Consider the following 20904-nt stretch of genomic DNA (forward strand, 5'->3'; position numbering starts at 1 on the left):
ATGGAAACAAACATCATGACGCTGTCATCCAGAGTCACATTTGTTTATTTTCCCAGCTACAGGTTTGTGGTATTGTCACAAAGCTGAAAATAAGGGCCTCGGTGAAACAATGGACCAGTGTGGCGGGCTGAAGGACAAAAATGGGCCGGTGTGATAGAAATGACAAGGACGATTTCTGGTCCCAATCCGTCCCTTAGCTCCAGTATTGTAGCAGGGCTCATGGAATATTTACATAGCCTAAGACTATGGGGTCTGAAGGCGGGTAGGATAGCTAGGGCCCAGTGGTTGGTAGCGTGTTCAAAGGAAAGGAATAGAAAGCCCAGAGGATTCATGACGGCGCAGGAGCATTGTCTCTGAAAAACAGCAGTGCTGCTGGTAAGAAGAAACACCTTGATTTAAAATGCAGTTATAAAGCTATGCAGGCATAGAAGGGAGAAGAGGAGCCTAGGCAAGCAAACAAACAGCAGTGTGATCAGAATGGGAAGTGGAAGCAGAGGAGGTAGCTAGTACGAAAGCACAATAAGCCTACAGCTGTTGGATCTTAATTTGACCAGTATTGTTGCAAAAAAATAATCCTGCAGCAACAGGATTTTAACATTTTAGTCCACAATGTTGCTTGATCAGTGATAAAGTTATCAGCTGGCCAAAAGTAGGCAACATGAAAAGACTCTGTTAATATAACCGTGGGTTAGTGCTGGTTTTCAGTGAATTTATGTAAGTCACGAAGCTCATCTGTGGTGCAGGAAAATTCTTGGCAACAAAAGAGTGATCAAATTAAGGTCCTACACCTGTATATAGTTCTGAGGATGATTTAAAGTCACACATTCAGGAATAACGGAGATGGTGTCTGGTTTCTTGCTAAGGAGGAGAGTCTATAATTTTAAGGGTAGATGTTTCTCTAATAAATAGGGAATGTTGTCTATCGAATGTAGCTGGGTACTGTGTTGGGAATGGTCATACACAATACATTTCCAGGTGGTTCATGTTCAGGAACCCTTGATAAATGTCGATGCAAACAACTAAAGATCAGTTTTGTTATCCGGTTGAGAACAGAATAGTTTTTATTGGAAGCAAGAGTGACTAATTATCATCAGCAGTAGTATTTCCTGAGCAGTAGTATTTCCTGAGCAGTAGCAATAGTATTTCCTGAGCAGTAGCAATAGTATTTCCTGAGCAGTAGCAATCGTATTTCCTGAGCAGTAGCAATAGTATTTAGGGAGTAGTAGTAAAATGTAACGGTTCTCTTGTGGTGAAGGAGAGTCGGACCAAAATGCAGCGTGTAGATTGCGATCCATGTTTAATCAAACGTAACACGAATACACACAAAACAATAAACGTAACGAAAACCGAAACAGCCTATACTTGTGTCAACTAACACAGCGCCAGGAACAAAGACACTAAGGACAATCACCCACACCAAACTCAAAGAATATGGCTGCCTAAATATGGTTCCCAATCAGAGACAACGATAAACACCTGCCTCTGATTGAGAACCACTTCAGACAGCCATAGACTTATCTAGAACACCCCACTAGCTACAATCCCCCATATATACACACCACATACAAAAACCCATGCCACACCCTGGCCTGACCAAATAAATAAAGATAAACACAAAATACTTCGACCAGGGCGTGACACAAAAGTATTTCCAGAGCAGTAGCAATAGTATTTCCAGAGCAGTAGCAATAGTATTTCCTGAGCAGTAGCAATAGTATTTTGGGAGCAGTAGCAATAGTATTTCCAGAGCAGTAGTATTTATTGAACTGAAGCAGTTAAAAATGTCACAGTTTCAACTTCCACATTCACAACTCTCCCCCATTCAATCTCTTTTATTATGCAGCTTCTTCATACACAACAATAACCATGTCTGTCTCACGCACAACTGGCAGTATTTCCCTGGATGAGCCCATAGCTATCATTTAGACGTAATTAAACGAGGACTCCGTGACATGCCCTGGGACATGGAGAGATCTGCATAATCAATGACACAGGCTGCCAGGGCCATGACAACCAGAGAAACTTTGGAAAACACATCTCCATGTTTCTCCATGACAATGGTGGCATTGTGGAGGCACACAACATACAGATCTGCTGGGGGTTCACAGCGAATATTCCTCCGTCTGTCTACAGCTACACACCAAGAGGGACATCAAGGGGACAGAAAGCTCTGGGTATGACTGCTACTATTGACTCTCTTTAGAACTTCATGACTATTCGCTCTTGAGAAAAATTTAAAAAAAGGTTAATTTGTAGCCAAATTCCGCAAGACCAACGCTAGGCTACTGCTAAGCTATTGCTACTTAAACAAACGCACGTTTTGGGCTGTTGAGGATCATTTGGATAAACTTTCCCCCTTTAAGAACAGAAAGATCATTTTCAAAAGTGACACACTTTCCTGTCCGGCCCATATTTCTTTATTTGGTGTCCGGAGGGTTCAGTCCACGTCAAGACTACTGTTTATGGGTCTGTATCCCATGGTTCTGAATGCTCCTAACATACCCTGTTTATGGGTCTGTATCCCATGGTTCTGAATGCTCCTAACACATCCTAGATATATTACCCTGTTAATGAATTCAAGTTAAATGTGGCCACTATCCACCATGCATCCCTTCAAGGACTGAGTCTGTTTTCATACTGCATTTAATTAAAATCTGTAATGAAAATTACACAGAGTGCAGTGGTGGTGTATGAGGTTAAGTGTTCAGGCCTAGTTTCTGCACTTCTCTGCAGATTGTGATCATAAAGTCCTCAGGTGGATGCAGAGGGAAATGTGTTTTAACAGGGGAAGAATAATCAATGCCCGTCAGAAAGATGCATGATTTCAGCTCTTGGGATGAATACCTGCACATGCAATACATTTATCATGTTGATTCCCCATGTGGCTCAAATAGAGCACGTTGACTTTCCTCCGACATCATTGCTGCAGAGTGTTGACTGTACAATGACTTTCCTCAGACATCATTGCTGCAGAGTGTTGACTGTACAATGACTTTCCTCAGACATCATTGCTGCAGAGTGTTGACTGTACAATGACTTTCCTCCGACATCATTGCTGCAGAGTGTTGACTGTACAATGACTTTCCTCAGACATCATTGCTGCAGAGTGTTGACTGTACAATGACTTTCCTCAGACATCATTGCTGCAGAGTGTTGACTGTACAATGACTTTCCTCAGACATCATTGCTGCAGAGTGTTGACTGTACAATGACTTTCCTCAGACATCATTGCTGCAGAGTGTTGACTGTACAATGACTTTCCTCAGACATCATTGCTGCAGAGTGTTGACTGTACAATGACTTTCCTCAGACATCATTGCTGCAGAGTGTTGACTGTACAATGACTTTCCTCAGACATCATTGCTGCAGAGTGTTGACTGTACACTGACTTTCCTCAGACATCATTGCTGCAGAGTGTTGACTGTACAATGACTTTCCTCAGACATCATTGCTGCAGAGTGTTGACTGTACACTGACTTTCCTCAGACATCATTGCTGCAGAGTGTTGACTGTACACTGACTTTCCTCAGACATCATTGCTGCAGAGTGTTGACTGTACACTGACTTTCCTCAGACATCATTGCTGCAGAGTGTTGACTGTACATACTATATTTGTTGTCTAATATACAGTATGCACTGGACTTAAATATTTGAACTGAAGTATTTAAACTATTGTAGAACCTACACAAATCAGACGTGTTACTGTACGTCTGGATAATGTTCACTAACTGTACACAGAATGATATGTTGAAGAAAGGGGCAAACATAACAACGTCAATGAAGGTACAAATAACAGACTTAGAACTGATTGATAAAACACCAAGATGACACACTGAGGCTGGTACTCAGGACAGTGATATTGTGTTTTACTTCCTGGAGTATGAAGCTGGCCTGTTTTTCCTAGAGATGTGGTGGATGTTGATCTTTCACACCATCAGGTTCAGGTGATTGATAACCCCATTACATCCTTCAGACCAGTCTTACCTATTAACAGCCTCACTGACCACTCTCTATGGTTCTCTCTCTCTCCCTCCCTCTCGCTTTCTCTCTCTCTCTCTGTGGATCTCTCTCTCCCTTTCTCTCTCTCTCTGTGGATCTCTCCCTCCCTCTCTCTCACTTTCTCTCTCTCTATGGATCTCTATCTCTCACTCCCTCTCGCTCCATTTCTTTCTCTCTCTCTCTCCCTCTCTCCCTTTCTCTCTCTCTCTCTGTGGTTCTCTCCCTCTCTCTCCCTTTCTCTCTCTCTCTCTGTGGATCTCTCTCTCTCTCCCCCACCCCCTGTCTCTCTCCCTTTCTCTCTCTCTGTGGTCTCTCTCCTCTCTCTCCCCACCCCCACCCCCTGTCTCTCTTCCTTTCTCTCTCTCTCTCTCCCCCACCCCCTGTCTCTCTCCCTTTCTCTCTCTCTCTCTGTGGATCTCTCTCTCTCTCCCTTTCTCTCTCTCTCTCCCCCACCCCCTGTCTCTCTCCCTTTTCTCTCTCTCTCTGTGGATCTCTCTCTCTCTCCCCCACCCCTGTCTCTCTCCCTTTCTCTCTCTCTCCCCCACCCCCTGTCTCTCTCCCTTTCTCTCTCTCTCTCTGTGGATCTCTCTCTCTCTCCCCCACCCCCTGTCTCTCTCCCTTTCTCTCTCTCTCTCTCTGTGGATCTCTCTCTCTCTCCCCCACCCCCTGTCTCTCTTCCTTTCTCCAACCTCCTTTCTCTCTGTCACTCTGATGTTTCCTTGCCTCAGCAGTTGACTGATTTGTAGTTGGACACATAGACATGTGATGGATGGATTGGGGGAGATGAGAGGACAACCAGTCACCAACATTGTTCAGTATCTGCCCCTCCTGGAAGAATCAATCTAAGTAGACTATTCGTCTAAGATGGGACACAAATGGATTGTACTTTAAAAAAATAATCTAACCATCAAGTAAATTAATCAGTACAGGACATAACTGGATGTGCAGTTCTATGACGAGAAAACAACCATGAGGTGGTGGATAACATGAACTACCCTCTGTGATCATATAGAAGTAACTGTATGTTGGATAACATGAACTACCCTCTGTGATCATATAGAAGTAACTCTATGTTGGATAACATGAACTACCCTCTGTGATCATATAGAAGTAACTCTATGTTGGATAACATGAACTACCCTCTGTGATCATATAGAAGTAACTCTGTTGAATTTAAAAAATAGTCACAGCTGTAGACCTAACAGTGAAATGCTTACATACGAGCCCTTAAGCAACAATGCAGTTAAAAAAAATACGGATAAGAATAGTAAATAAAAGTAACAAGTAATTAAAGAGACAAACAAAAACACAATCGGTTGGGGGCATGTAAAATGTCTGCCTTCTTCTCCGGCGACATCTTACCATATTCTTACCCTGTGTTGGATAACACTAACTCTGTGCAGTAACTACTCTGTGAGATACATTACTGAGAGACGCTCTTACATTTGTTTTCTTGTGGAGTAAATTAATTATAAGTTGTTTTGGAACATTACTTGACTCAATTAACATTTCCCATTTTGGGTCCTCATGGAATGAATTGTATTATTTTATTTATTATTCTACTGTGGGAACTATCATGATTTGTAAAAGAGCAGTTGTAGTTGTAATTCCACACATGTACACACATATATACACACACACACACACACACACTCACACTCACACTCACATTCACATTTACATTCACACACTCAGACACACACACTCACACACACACACACACACACACACACACACATACTCACTCACATATTCACACACACTCATACTCACACACATACTCACACACTCGCACACTCGCACACTCACACATTCAACACTACAGAGACACCCAAGTTGAAGTAGATAATAACATACTCCGATCCAAAACAAGTTACTTACCTAGACAAATATAAAGAGATTTACAAGATATTATGTAACATTACCACTAAGAATTGGACAGCCTATAAAGACAGAAACAATAACTTATTGAAAGGAACTGAGGGGTTCCCTAGTGAGTCATGAGGGAGGAGATTATTATGTATTTCAATGGAGCTGCCTCGGATCAGTGTCCTGCTATAGTCAGACACAGACAGACTTACATTCAACACCCGAGTGTGTGTGTGTGTGTGTGTGTGTGTGTGTGTGTGTGTGTGTGTGTGTGTGTGTATATATGTATATATGTGTGTGTGTGTGTGTGTGTGTGTGTGTGTGTGTGTGTGTGTGTGTGTGTGTGTGTGTGTGTGTGTGTGTGTGTGTGTGTGTGTGTGTGTGTGTGTGTGTGTGTGTGTGTGTGTGTGTGTGTAATGTTCTTCCTTAAAAATAGTGCTATGCTCATATTGCTATATAATCCTGATTGATCTATGTCAGGGCTGTCCAACCATGTTCCTGGAGAGCTAACCTCCTGTAGGTGTTCACTCCTACCCCAGTTATAACTAACCTGATTCAGTTGATCAACCAGCTAGAGTAGCTATTAGAATCAGGTAGCTCTCCAGGATCAGGGTTGGAAATCCCTGATGTGATAGGGGAACAAGATAACAACAGCAGAAACAAGTGTACTAATAATCTGCACTCAAAAAAAGGAGCTAGTTCAATATAAGGTACACTCATTACTGCACGTCGAAATGTAGGTGAGGACAATGTGCTGGCGGGGGCCATTAGCATGTTTTGGGGCATGGTCTAAAATATGTTGTATTTGTGCCAACCATGAGTGGAAGTGTTTTAATAGTTTAACTGTTTTTTTGTTGATGAAGGTTGAGCACCTGATTTGTCCACTCCCAGTTCTACCATCTTTGTATGAGATTGTGATGACTGTTAAGAGATTACTATGCATTTTCCAGAAACTTGTCAGCTTGCTGCAACTAGTTATCGGGAAAAAAATCACGGTAACTTACTGTAACTTACTGAAGCTATCTCTGTCACACTCACACTGATGGTGTGGTGGGAAGGTCCGTTTGCTGTCAACCAATTGTGCTGATGACAAAGTAGTTGCTATCTTGTAATCACAAAAGTTCAGTGAAAGTACAGTAAGTTACTGGCAGCTTAATGCAAGTAAGTTACTAGCAATAACTGGCTATTAAGTTACTGTGAATTTTACATGAACCTACTGACAGCTTGTTGCCAGTTAGGTAACACAAAATTCACAGCAACTTCCAGGCAACTATTACGTTACTGTGAAATGGACAATTACCTCTTAACAGTTTAAATCTTTATTGTCACATGCTTTTACAAAGATGGCAGAACTGACAGTGTTAAAAGAGGTGCCCAACCTTTGACAACATAACTATCAACCACTTAAACTATTACAACCCTTCCACTGACGGTTGGCACAAATACACACAATTCAGTCACTTGTTGTTGTTTACCTTACTTTCATTTTAACCAGTAGGCTGTAGTGTACCATACAATTACAGGAACGTTTTAGCAGTGGAGCATTTCATGGCATGAAGGAAAATATGATGTAGAGGGACAGGATGGTTCTTCACAATCATCACAGCAGTAAAGAACCCTTCTTGATATGCAAAGAAAAAAATGGTTACACATGTTACCCACACCCCTGACAAAGAACCCCTCAAGAACCTTTTAGAGTCTTTTCTATGACAACGACAGCACCATAAGTCTCCTTGTCTCACAACCTGAGGCTGTCAAACTGTGTAAAAAGCTGTCGGCTAATGTATCTGTGACAGGCACACCTACACAAACATGCACACACACATACATACACGCACACATACATATACGCAAACAAACACACATACACACGTGCACATGCGTGCGCGCACGCACACACACACACACACACACAGGTGATAAGACAGCGATTTACTTAGCGATGAATTATTCAGTAATCATCACGGTGGCTTATTTCTCAGAGCTGTCAGAGTGAAACAGCTTCCCAAATGGCACCCCAGTCTCTATAAAGTGCACTACTTTTGACCACAGAGAATCCCATATGGCTTTGGTCAAAAGTAGTGTACATTGTAGTGAACAGGGTGCCATTTGGGACACACAAACACAAAAGACAGCACCTAAGAAGAAGGCCTTTGATTCAGAGGACTTATCATTACTACATGGTCAGTGGTGAACACTTTAGTGTTACATGAAGCCAACCTCACATTGCCTCAGTCTGAATACAGGGCATACTGTATGTACGGTATTACATGAAGCCAACCTCACATTGCCTCAGTCTGAATACAGGGCATACTGTATGTACGGTATTACATGAAACCAACCTCACATTGCCGTAGTCTGAATACAGGGCATACCGTATGTACAGTATTGTGGGCTTAGGGTTGGGCTCAATTCCATTTCAACTCAGGAAGCACACTGACGTTCCTATTCTAATTTAAATTCTCCTCAATTGTTTTCAATTTAGAATATGTGGAATTTGGTTTACTTTCTCAATTGACTGGAGTTGAAATGGAATTGAGCCCAACCCTGCTGTGATCTGCAGTACAGTAGACTTATTGTTAGATATTGAAGGGGGGATGTGAATGTGGAATACGGAGGCCAGTTACAGGGAGTCGGCTGTAAATTAGATTTGGGATGTTGAATATCCTGTCCATGTCCATAGTCATGACCTAGAAACAAAATACTATGTCCAAAACACGTCCTTAAAAAAACCCATTTCAGATCTCCTTCAGTTTTGATGTCTAAGCACACGATCTACTGGACTATTATGGTTTTAACTAGTCGCTGCCCAATGGTATGAAAACACATTGCTGCACTGCTAATAAAAAGAGTGCTCTCACCTAACCCCTCAGTCAGGTCACTGCAGTCTTTTGACTAACACGCAAGGTCTGTAGGCGACTTACCAAGGCTGTGTCTCAAATGGGACCCTATTCCTTTTATAGTGCGCTGCTATTTACCAAGGCACACAGGGGCCTGGTCAAACGTAGTGCTCTACATAGGGAATAGGGTGCCATTAAATCAAACCAAAAATGACCTTTATTTTGACAGTGAGTCATGCTGAGAGCAAGGTCTCTTTTTCAGAAAGATTAATAGAAATCTACACATCAAAACATCATGAAAAGCAGAACAGAGATAAAAAACACAATCACAGAAAAACAAACACATTCTTGGAATGTACCCAAGGTCTACCGGCCCAGCGCTCGCCTGCCGATAGCTCGCTATATGATATCACTTTGATGTCAAGCTCTCTTGTTTAACCTTTAACCTTGAGTCAGAGGATTTCCTTGGTCTGCTTAGACAGACATGTCATCTGTGTGTTAGCATTGGACCAGCCTGAGGTCTGCCTAAAGGGCAAACATGGCTTAGAAGGGATCTGTACTTAGCCACCACCATACTGATAGGGGACTGAGGTTAGAGAGAGAGGGAAGGAAGGGAGAGTGGGAGAGAGGGAGGGAGGAAGGGTGAGTGGGAAAGTGGGGGAGAGAGAGAAAGACAGAAAGAGGGGGGAGCGAGAGAGAGGGGCGAGACAGAGAGGGGGGTTGGCAGACGTCCTGGACGGTTGGCACTTGGCCTCGTCGCATGTCACTGGAGAGATACTCTCAGTTGTGTTTTTAATTTTTTCATAAAGCTTTGCAAAGTGTGTGTGTGTGTGTGTGTGTGTGAGTGTGGCTGGAGTCTCCCAAAACACCTTAAGGTCTTCATTCTGGCTCTGGCACTGTAGAATATCCATGTGGGCCTGCTTCGGGTCACTCCGGATGTTTCCAACTGGCTGCCTGAGGAAGTGAGAGATTTTAATACGTTAAAGGGGTAATCCGGGATTGGTACATACATTTTAGTAAATGTTAAATTAAGGATATATAGCCATTGATTCTTGAAGAATGCAACTTCCATACACTGGTTACATTTCTCCAGCCCCATCGCTTAGCTGTTTACCCCAAAGAGTGGCTGGGTCAGAATGTTGTTGTTCTTTGAATACTGGATTGCCCCTTTAATACCTTAATACTGCAGTTACAGCTTCATCCATGCCAAGCAACTCTGCTAGGGGACCTCAATCTGCAAGAGATCAGCAATGTTTTTAATGATCTGGACTGGGGACTTGGTTTGGTGGAGGGATGAAAAACATGTCATTTTCTCTTCAGACATCAACACTGTTATTGAAGTGACAGATACTAAATATACATCGCAAATGGAACCCTATTCCATTTATAGTGCACTACTTTTGACCAGGGCCCCTTAGGGGAATAGGGTGCCATTTTGGGACCGATGCTGAGTCCGTCACATTAGTATGGATGACAATGTCAGGCAGCCTTGTGCTGAGACTGATTAGTAATCCCTGACTGTCTCTTCCCCCAATGCAAACACAAAAGCAAAATTGGCAGTTGAACAGTATTTCCATTTGATGGAGTTCACAGCGTTCCCCTGGAGTACTACATGACATTACTCTAATGTGGACATTATGTTCAGTTAGACCTCTATGGAGAAAGAGAGAGAACTGGAGTTGTTTTGTGGTCAAGTCAATGATGTTAGGCCCTGTCCAGAAATAACCCCTAGCCCCTAGGCACTAGCCACTTGTCCCAGGAGAGGGGACTGGAGTTGTTTAGTGGTCAAGACATTGTGTTAGGTTAGGCACTGTCTAGAACCAACCTATAGCCCCTAGGCACTACCTCCTCAACACTTGTGTAGATCTGAAAGAATTTGATAGGTGTAAGCAATATGGCTAGCCTATCAGAGGGCAAGGTGGAGCTTGTGCTAGAGCAGACAGCTCTTGTTCTGTCATTTTGGGATCGTAAGAACACACTATTGTGATGGCAGGATCCAAAATGTTCTATTTAATATTATAAACTTGGGGGGGGGGGTTGAGCCCTGAATGCTGATTGGCTGACAGCTGTGGTATATCTGACCGTATACCATGGGTATAACAAAACATTTATTTTTACTGCTCTAATTACGTTGGTAACCAGTTTATAATAGCAATAAGGCACCTCTGGGGTTTATGATATATGGCCAATATACCACTGCTAAGGGCTGTATCCAGGCACTAAGAACAGCCCTTAGCCGTGGTATATTGGCCCTTGTGCCTTATTGCTTTATGCCTTATTGCTTAATAATATAATGTGTGATATCACGTTCAGTACACAATACGATTTTAAATCCAAAGGTCTTTATAATATGCCTCAATCCTTTAAACTGAATACATTTCTGTAGAGACAAACTTCCCAAACCTTGAAATATGTGTTCACAATCCACAGTGCCAGATTCAACAGAAATGTTAGCTGCCATATGGCATTAGAATCTTTCCAGATTTACAATTGCTTGAGATAAACAATTAGTTCCTCACACGCAACAGCTGTGCAACTAGAGATCGTTGAATCAATGTCTGCATTCCAAAAGGCACCCTATATCCTACATAGTGCACTATGTAAGGAATAGAGTGGAATTTGGGATGCAGGAGCTGTCCATGGCCCCTATACCTCCTCCTATCAGGGAGCTGTCCATGGTCCCTATACCTCCTCCTGTTAGGGAGCTGTCCATGGTCCCTATACCTCCTCCTGTTAGGGAGCTGTCCATGGTCCCTGTACCTCCTGTCAGGGTGCTGTCCATGGTTCCTGTACCTCCTCCTGTTAGGGAGCTGTCCATGGTCCCTGTACCACCTCCTGTTAGGGAGCTGTCCATGGTCCCTGTACCTCCCCCTGTTAGGGAGCTGTCTATGGTCCCTGTACCTCCTCCTGTTAGGGAGCTGTCCATGGTCCCTGTACCTCCCCCTGTTAGGGAGCTGTCCATGGTCCCTGTACCTCCTCCTGTTAGGGAGCTGTCCATGGTCCCTGTACCTCCCCCTGTTAGGGAGCTGTCTATGGTCCCTGTACCTCCTCATGTCAGGGAGCTGTCTATGGTCCCTGTACCTCCTCCTGTTAGGGAGCTGTCCATGGCACCTGTACCTCCCCCTGTTAGGGAGCTGTCCACGGTCCCTGTACCTCCTCCTGTCAGGGAGCTGTCCATGGTCCCTGCACCTCCCCCTGTTAGGGAGCTGTCCATGGTCCCTGTACCTCCTCCTGTTAGGGAGCTGTCCACGGTCCCTGTACCTCCTCCTGTCAGGGAGCTGTCCATGGGGTCTATACCTCCCCCTGTTAGGGAGCTGTCCATGGTCCCTGTACCTCCACTTAATAAGGAGCTCTCCGTGGTCCCTATACCTCTCCCTGTTAGGGAGATGTGCATGGTTCTGGACATAGTATTACCTACTAGAATACTAGGAGTAATTTAATAGGATCTCAATGGTTCCAAACACATTTTTTTTTTGCAGCTGTGGTTGTGAGCATATTGCTGCAAATGTGTATTCTGTCCGTGGTGCTGAATATGTACTAATGGGTACTGCTGCAGCTGTGGCTGGTATGAAGCAGGTAGATAGATGATCATGGTGCTGCAGCTGTGGCTGGTATGAAGCAGGTAGATGGCCGTGGTGCTGTGGCTGGTATGAAGCGGGTAGACGGCCGTGGTGCTGCAGCTGTGGCTGGTATGAAGCAGGTAGATGGCCGTGGTGCTGTGGCTGGTATGAAGCAGGTAGATGACCGTGGTGCTGCAGCTGTGGCTGGTATGAAGCAAGTAGATGATCGTGGTGCTGCAGCTGTAGGATCGTTACTATCTGGGCAAAGTCCAAACCCCACCTATTTCTTTAATTTATCTTCTTAAAATCTGATTTTAAAACTAACTCTAACCTTAACCACACATCTAAAATTAAATGAAGACTAAAAGGCACATTTTTGTTTTCCTACATTTTTATGATATAGCCTGTTTTGGAACCAAGCTGTGGGGGCTGCTGTAGCAAGGGCTGCCGTCCATGGTGCTGAAGAGGCTGGGGTCTGATGCCACAGCTGTGGCTTGTATAAGAGCTGCTCTCCATGGTGCTGAAGGGGCTAGGGTCTGCTGCCACAGCTGTGGCTTGTATAGGGGTTGCTGTCCATGCTCTTGCACAGCAGGTAGTCTGTACTGGGGCCTTGTCAGAGGTTGCTGTCCATGGTGTTGCAGTGCTGAATCCACCAGGGGTCATGTCCAGGGTGGTGCTGAAGGGACAGCTCCCAGCTGTGTCTCTGCGGGCTGGCATACACTCTCATGGCACCACAGTCACTAAATCATCATTCCGTTTTTTGCTATTGCTAAATAGACCTAGGGATATGATTATATTTTGAGAGCACAGAGACGAGCACAGTATAGCTCATAAACACAGGGACTCATAGCATAGCATTCATCCATTACATATAATCCATATATTTTATCCATATATATATATATTATGGATCATATATATATATAATCCATAGCCATAGCTTTGGATATTGCATATACTGCAGCCTGTCATGTGGATCGGATCATATAAATGAACTCACAATGCACTGAGAGAGACAGCTTCGACCAGACACACAGTGTCCACCCTCTCGACTCCCAGCAGGCAGGCAGCGCAAATGTGCATCACAAACCATTTTAGAGACGGTTCGCTGCTCCTCAACCCCATAACAGACAAAGTGTGTCATACCCGTGCCCCGGTGCCCGGTCATAATCTAGTAGTGGAGGCATCTGCTTTATTAAACTAGCTGCCATCTCAACTGTCAAGCGTCTTTATATAATATAGAACCCTCAAACTAATCTCTGGACCTCGCCAGTTCCAATGCATATTTTTTTATTGTTCCCTTCTAATCAGGGACTAATTTAGACCTGGCTACCAGGTGTGTGCAATTAATTATCAGGTAGGAAAAACAGCAGGCTCCGGTCCTCGTAGGGTAAGAATATGTAGAATATCTATAGCCTATCCATTCACCGCCCGCGGGCAATGATGGATTCGATAACCGTCGAGCGCTTTAGCAAGCAGCAACAAGTAACCTAACAGATGTAGCTTAATTGCGTGCGCAATATTTCGACAAATTGTATGTTGGCCAGGAACATTACGAGCACTAACTGCGCAAAAACACGTACAACGCTCCCCAAGTTAGTCCACTTAGCTGAAGTCAGTGGATCTATTTAATGGTATACGAACGCGGGTAACGGACCTTTAGGTAGCCTAACTCACTCCTCACTCAACCTATACTGTCTGACGACAAGGAGTATGCTGCTAAACCATTGACATGCCAGACAGTAACATAACCCTTTGAATGTGTGTGGGGGATGCCCTCCATGATCGTTTCACTTTTTAGTTCAGTCAACCTTCATGTCCGCCCTTGAAGCAAACTCTCCAGTTGCCTGTTCCAGTCTCCGGCGCTTTTCGAAACGGCGGTTCAGCGGACTGTACAACTAACCAACCACATACGCCTGTGCCTGTGTTTAACCATTCAAATGTTCGGGTATGACTTCCACAGTAATAACCACTGAACCAATTCTCACCCTTTGTATGGTTATAGACTCAGAGGAAACAGTACATGTGTAAAAACAAAGCGAGCTGATATTGTCTCTGTTACGATCAATTCGGTTTATTTATTTGGCAATGCGCAATGAACTCGTATATTGGTTGAACAAAAGTAAAAATGTTAAGAAAACAAAGTTATACCATTAACTTAGTTGACTCAATTAGATATATTCTTACCTCGAAGCATAGTACCAAAATATTAACTTAAGTGAAAAGTTTGCCATATTTAGGTCAACGTCGAAAAAAACGAGTTTTCTGAAGTCCCCGCCATACAACATTTAGAACGGATGAAGTGGTATAGCTTGACTAAACTGCTCAACAATAACCCCCAATTCATTCGATGAACATAAACATGCATACCTAATAGTGTTTTGACCTAAATACAAGAAACAACTACATACACAGTCGTGAAGAGGAGGGAGGATATGTTCTGTAGGCTACTTTGCATAAGAACAGAAGAAGACACTAATTACTACAGACAGAGGCGCATTTCAGACATTGTCTCAAAACAGCACACAAAACACCTGCCACATCAGCAAAAAAAAGTAGAAGAAATCTATAAAAAAATATGAAAATATCCTTGTTTCAAAATCATAAGGAGGTTAATTCCACTATCCGCTTATAATGTCCCATGATGATAGAATATAAGGTTTTTTATTGTCCTGCGCGCGCCAGCTCATCCGTCTTTGCAGCCAAAATACCCCAATATTCCAAGAACGAATGGTAAACCCCAACCCAACGTGCCGGTTCGTCTGTCTGTCTGGGCAGTGGGCACAAAACCTCGGGTCCAAGTCCAAGGGAACATCCCTATGCCTTGAATTAAGGGAAGGCTATGTAAGAGTGTCAGAGGGTGGGGGTGGGAAAGTGGTATACCAGACGCAGCAAGAAAACGTCCATACGTGCTTTATTTTAGTGGCTGTGACGTGATATTGCAGCCCCAGTCCTAAGCAGGGTGAGCGAGCAGAGCAGTTTCTATCTCTCCTCCATACTTACTCAGTATTCAAACATCCGTCCGCTAAGGATTTTTTTGGACTACTTGCTGCCTCGTCTTGATAGGCTAATATATCTGGAGAAAAGACACGAAGAGACCCGTCGATGATCCATAGAGGTATACCTTCACGGTAATTTGGTAGATTTTTGTCCCCCCAATTATTCTACTATTCCTCTATTGGGCTGTCGCGAGTTGTTTCGCTTCTCACTGGGTCCGTTTTGATGGAAAAAAGCGACGCGGAGGAGATGATCCAGACGGGAGTCTAACGCATTTTTTTTTTGTCCATTGACGATCATCTTGTTGCATTGGACTTCTATTGTGGGCTATGGGAAGTATCGATTCGCACGGAGACAGCACATTTTGCTCTTCATAAAGGATGTGGTCAAGTATTTGGGAAAAATAGCCATAGCTTCCGGAGTGTAAGGTAATTTTGGGGATAATATTAATTGCATTATTATTATTATTATTATTATTATTAGTAGTATGCTATTATGATTTTATGGCTGTAGACAGATAAAGCAGCCAGGCTTTAGATAATACCAACAGATTCCACGCCAGCTAGGCTACTGCAACGCTCTCTGTTTAACCGATATAGCCTCGTCTGAAAGTTGAAATATTCCATCTCGATCAACATTTCTGTGGCTGCAGCATTGTATCTCTGTTTCGAATGAATCGGCTCTAACATGCGTCGAGGGATTCCAACCATGGGACGGACACACATAGACTACACTGGGTTGGAATAAGTTAACAGATGTATTTCTGTGCGCCTTTTATCAAAAATGGGCAAAAATCTGGTTTTAGCGCCGTCTATGTGTCAGTGAATTGGGATTGAGTTGATATTTCATCATATTCATATCGCTTTGCAAAGCAGGAGGAAAAACAACTTTAATTTGAGAGTAAAATAAGCGGATGTTTTTGCATCCTCTACCAAATTGTAATCCTCGATAAGCGCTCAAACCATGTCCGTTCAGCAAAAGCACTTCTGTTTTCAGAGAACGGCATGTACCCTATGAATCTTATAAACAGTGATAATGCAAGAATGATCTATCCATTAGTGAGAATATTTGCAGAGAAATAGCATTTAGGTACTATATGAACAGGTCCCAAACCAAAAGACAACATTCTGTCCATTTGGCAGCACAATATGCCATTATATTATATCGCATTCTTTGTCATTTTATCATGCATAACCTATACTAATGTCCTCAAATTAGGTTTATAGTCCTCAATGTTTGAAATCTTACTATTCTCATGTTCTCAGAAGAATATTCTATAGACTTAATTCCACCGCCTACTCACACACCACTGTGACACTGCTCACAGCTGCAATGCCTGCAGGATTAATACAATCAGGACATCGCATGCATTCTCTCGCTCTCTCTCTCACCCTCTCTCCTTCTCTCGCGACTCGATACGTGATCCAGATCTGTCTATTAGTAGATGGAAGAACGTTACAGGTATCATTAGCTGCCTATAAGGGAGGAGAAGAAAGCCCATGTTAGTTATGTTAAGGAAATCGGGACTGGGGACACGATGCTGAATTTGTGTCAATGTGTGGGTTGGTTAATCTCCCACTGAGTCTTTATATGAAATTAGTGTATAATGGACTTCCAAACCAGTTCTTAGTCCACTATTGAATTGAGGAAAGATACAGGTTGGATGGATGGGCGTGTAACATAGCCTACAGCATATCACGCAGTATGGTCTTGGGTTCGGAAATAAATCAAATCAAATAGACACAGAATCAACATCCTTTTTGGCAGGGACTTGGAATACACCGAAGACATAATCCAGTTCATTATTCTCATCGAAATGAATATCGATGGTTTAAAGCCCCTCTCCGCGATGCGTAATGGAGAACATAGTTGCGCAAAATGAGCTCACTTCCAATAAAATACCACATGCAGCCTATATGTCCATCTCAGAGCAATATGATAACTGTTCACAATCACAGACCTCTCTTTCTTTGTGATGGACACACACATATGAACACGCGAGCCCCATCACGTTCGAAATATTACAAAGATGGACGGTTCCCTAGTTCTGCCAATCGGTCCAATTAATTACAACTCAATAACGACTGACACGAGTTTCATTGATCCCTTATGCGGACTTCCCCAAATCAAGCGACCATAGCAACCACAAGGTGGCAGTGTTTGTCCAAAGTTTTATCTTTCTTGCAAAAGGCAACTAGGGAGAGGAGCAGGAGACTGCCCGCCGTAATGTAACAGTGGAACAGGAATGATGACGGTTGGCCAGGTGTTTTCCAAGGCAGAAAAGGTTGAGGCCTCACTATGAACTAAACGTTGGTATAATCAGATCACCCTGTATTAGGTCTACACAGGTTCATGTTGTTTACTGTTACTAACTGTGTCTTTAAGAGTCCTTGGTGTCATTTTTACATCTCTCCCCCTTGCAGGCCAAATGACATAGGATGAAGGCTATTCGTAACCAGTTGATTTATATATTTTCCACCTATCTCCTGGTTATGTTTGGATTAACTGGTGCACAAGACTACTGGTGTTCCACTTTGGTCAAGGGGGTCATATATGGATCTTACTCAGTGACTGAGATGTTTCCCAAGAACTACACGAACTGCACATGGACGTTGGAGAACCCTGACCCTACCAAATACAGCATCTACCTTAAACTATACAAACGAGACTTGAGCTGCTCCGAGTTCTCTTTGCTTGCTTATCAATTCGATCACTACTCGCACGAGAAGATCAATGAATTGCTGAAAAACAACGAGTCTATAGTGTACCTGTGTGATTCCAAGAATATGTATATATTTTTGCAGTATGACAAGAATTTCGTGCAGCTACGGAGGGTTTTCCCTTACGATTATAACGGATTGCAGAAGACGGACGAAGAGGAGACGTCTGTGGTGGAATTCTTGGTCTTGAACAAGGCGAGCCCCAGTCAATTTGGATGTCAGGTGCTGTGCACGTGGCTGGAAAACTGCCTGAAATCGGAGAAAGGAACTGTGGAATCATGTGGAATAGTGTATACGAAATGCACCTGTCCCCAGCACCTAGGCGACGGAGAATCAGAAAGTATGCTTTTGCTTAACAACGTGGTTTTGCCTTTAAATCCCCAAACGGAGGGATGCCTGACTCCACAAATCCGTGCTGGGCAGGTGTGCAACATCAGTGCAGAGGTTAAACGACCAGCAAAGGAGGGTGAGTAACCAGCCCCAAACATGCTGTATGTCTAACATACTGCAGTTATACTACAGTTCAATGAGCATTGTTTGTATGTATGCATATATAGATGAGCCAGCTGGGAGTTTGAGTCAACCTAGCTCTGGTCCAGGGCGTTAGTGCTTATTCTTCTACTAACCAAACACCCCTTGGTAGTGGAACAGACAATAACAACTTGGGCCAGAGCTAGAGTCAACTGTGCACGTCAATAGCCTCTTTTAACCCCTCTCTACCCCCTACCTGTATAGTGCATGTCTGTCTACAGAGTTGGGTTGTGGGCCGTGAAACAAAAAACACACACAGCTGACCTCACAATGCAATGCATCCCTAGACCAAAGCTACAAGAGGAGCGGGTGTTGTACATGAGATACGCCTGGTCCATATTCCTCCACAGCCCAGCCCACCATCATGTATGCTGCTCATCTCTAATATACAATTATATTGCAATTATTGGTTGATAATGACCAGTGGTTTTCAGGCGTTGGTGATGTGTATCATCACCAATGACTATGGTAGTGTTTTCTCATTCCCAGGACCATGGAGAGAGGAGCTGTGATGGTGTATTAACTACATATTCACACTGGAGGAAATAAGAGAGCCATCCATAAATATCTAGTCTTTTAACACCATTGTAGATGACATCTCTCATTAGGATAGAACTACAGCAACACTGAAGCACTCAAAACCAATCCAACATTCGGCTTAGCAGTTGTTCATTAAAATGAGTCTGTTTAGTGTTTACAGACCTCCACAATACTTATTAAAGGGATGATTGGAATATGCCTTTAAATTAGAACAGGAGATAGACTACGGAGTCAACGCATAGTCTTGATACAACAGAATACTATAGTCTAGAATAGTGAATACTGGGATACTGGATATATTCTAAAATATTCTATAATACTGGTCTATAATACAGAATACTGGATATATTCTAGAATATTCTATAATACTGGTCTTTAGTACAGAACACTAGAATACTGGATATATTCTAGAATATTCTAGAATACTGGTCTATAGTACAGAACACTGGAATACTGGATATATTCTAGAATATTCTATAATACTGGTCTTTAGTACAGAACACTAGAATACTGGATATATTCTAGAATATTCTAGAATACTGGTCTATAGTACAGAACACTGGAATACTGGATATATTCTAGATCATTCCAGCATACTGATCTAGAATACATAACACTGCATCAGAAACTCCCAAACATGGAAATCAGAATGAATAGAATGGGCTTGGAAGCTCTAACCCTGGCAATTGACTTGTAAACTCATGGGCACACTCACAATGGCTGCCTGGTATTATGATGCAATCATTTCCATGGTCTTTTGGAATGTTCTATCAACTGATGCTGGATTGCCATGGTAATGTAGAATGTTCATTCAAACGATGTTAAATGATGTGGCTGGCTCATGTAATGGAATGTATTTTTGTAATGTCAGTTGAGTTGACTCAACAAATCACAGTACAGATTGAAGGTTACACTTCCTGCTTTTACATCCTGGCATGGGCACACTCAAACATCCACCAATTATGTCACCATTGACTTGCATGGAGACACCCTTTCTATTCATTGTTATTTCTATGATCCCAAAAGCCATTCTCTCAGATTCTAGTCTGTTCTTGGTCCTGTTTATACAGTATACGGTGTTAGACTTTCAACATTACTCCAAAAATATTGCACACCCGCCCGTGCTTGACTAGGCCTTTGTTTTGGAATATAGCTAACGTAATACCAAGCTCTCTTCCCTTGCTTTGTAAATGATGAATAATCTCTCCCCCAGATGCCTGGGTTGCAGATGACCAGATTTCTTCAGCTTTTCATTTATTGTCAAGGGTTAGACAGAAAACTCAGAAGTGGTATTTCTTTACTGTTCTTTCTCCCACAACCACACAGTATCTATCTGCATCGGCCTGTCACCATTTCAGCTTACGCTGGCAAGTGTGACAAATGCCCTTAATTGCTTCTGGAGGATTCCATCCTTTTTCTTCAAATACCCCATGAAACTGTCACCATGTAGTGAAATCCCACACACTCACTGTTTGCTAGTTTATTCTACGTCGTATTAGTAACTCACACTGAGACACACAGAAACATAGATAGAGACAGAATAAAGACACACACACACAGAGACACAGACAGACAGACAGACAGACCCCCCCTCCCACACACACACACAGCCCCACACACACACAGAGACACAGACAGACAGACAGACCCCCCCCCACACACACATACACACAGCCCCACACCAGACACAGACAGACAGACAGACAGACAGACAGACAGACAGACAGACAGACAGACAGACAGACAGACAGACACCCCCCACACACACAGAGACTTATTTTAGAGTATCTGTTGCATGATAAATACATGTATCAAGCCTGAATGTTTAGGAGCCACTTCAAAAGAGTG

The 20904-nt window shown here is 43.1% G+C and overlaps 1 protein-coding gene across 1 annotated transcript; it reads left to right on the forward strand.

Annotated features, from left to right (window-relative positions):
- Positions 1-15183: 15183 nt before the first annotated feature.
- On the forward strand, positions 15184-18459 carry LOC121842889 (adhesion G protein-coupled receptor B3-like). Its single transcript, XM_042312682.1, has 2 exons — positions 15184-15693; positions 17689-18459. Exon 2 carries the CDS (start codon positions 17704-17706, stop codon positions 18457-18459), a length of 756 nt encoding a protein of 251 aa, XP_042168616.1. The 5' UTR covers positions 15184-15693; positions 17689-17703.
- Positions 18460-20904: the final 2445 nt, after the last annotated feature.

The sequence above is a fragment of the Oncorhynchus tshawytscha genome, unplaced genomic scaffold (genome assembly GCF_018296145.1).
Source record: "Oncorhynchus tshawytscha isolate Ot180627B unplaced genomic scaffold, Otsh_v2.0 Un_contig_13938_pilon_pilon, whole genome shotgun sequence".
NCBI classification, from domain to species: domain Eukaryota; kingdom Metazoa; phylum Chordata; class Actinopteri; order Salmoniformes; family Salmonidae; genus Oncorhynchus; species Oncorhynchus tshawytscha.

Bases quoted from the DNA above. Each gene is read 5' to 3' on its own strand.
- LOC121842889 (XM_042312682.1), top strand. From the start codon at position 17,704: ATGAAGGCTATTCGTAACCAGTTGATTTATATATTTTCCACCTATCTC.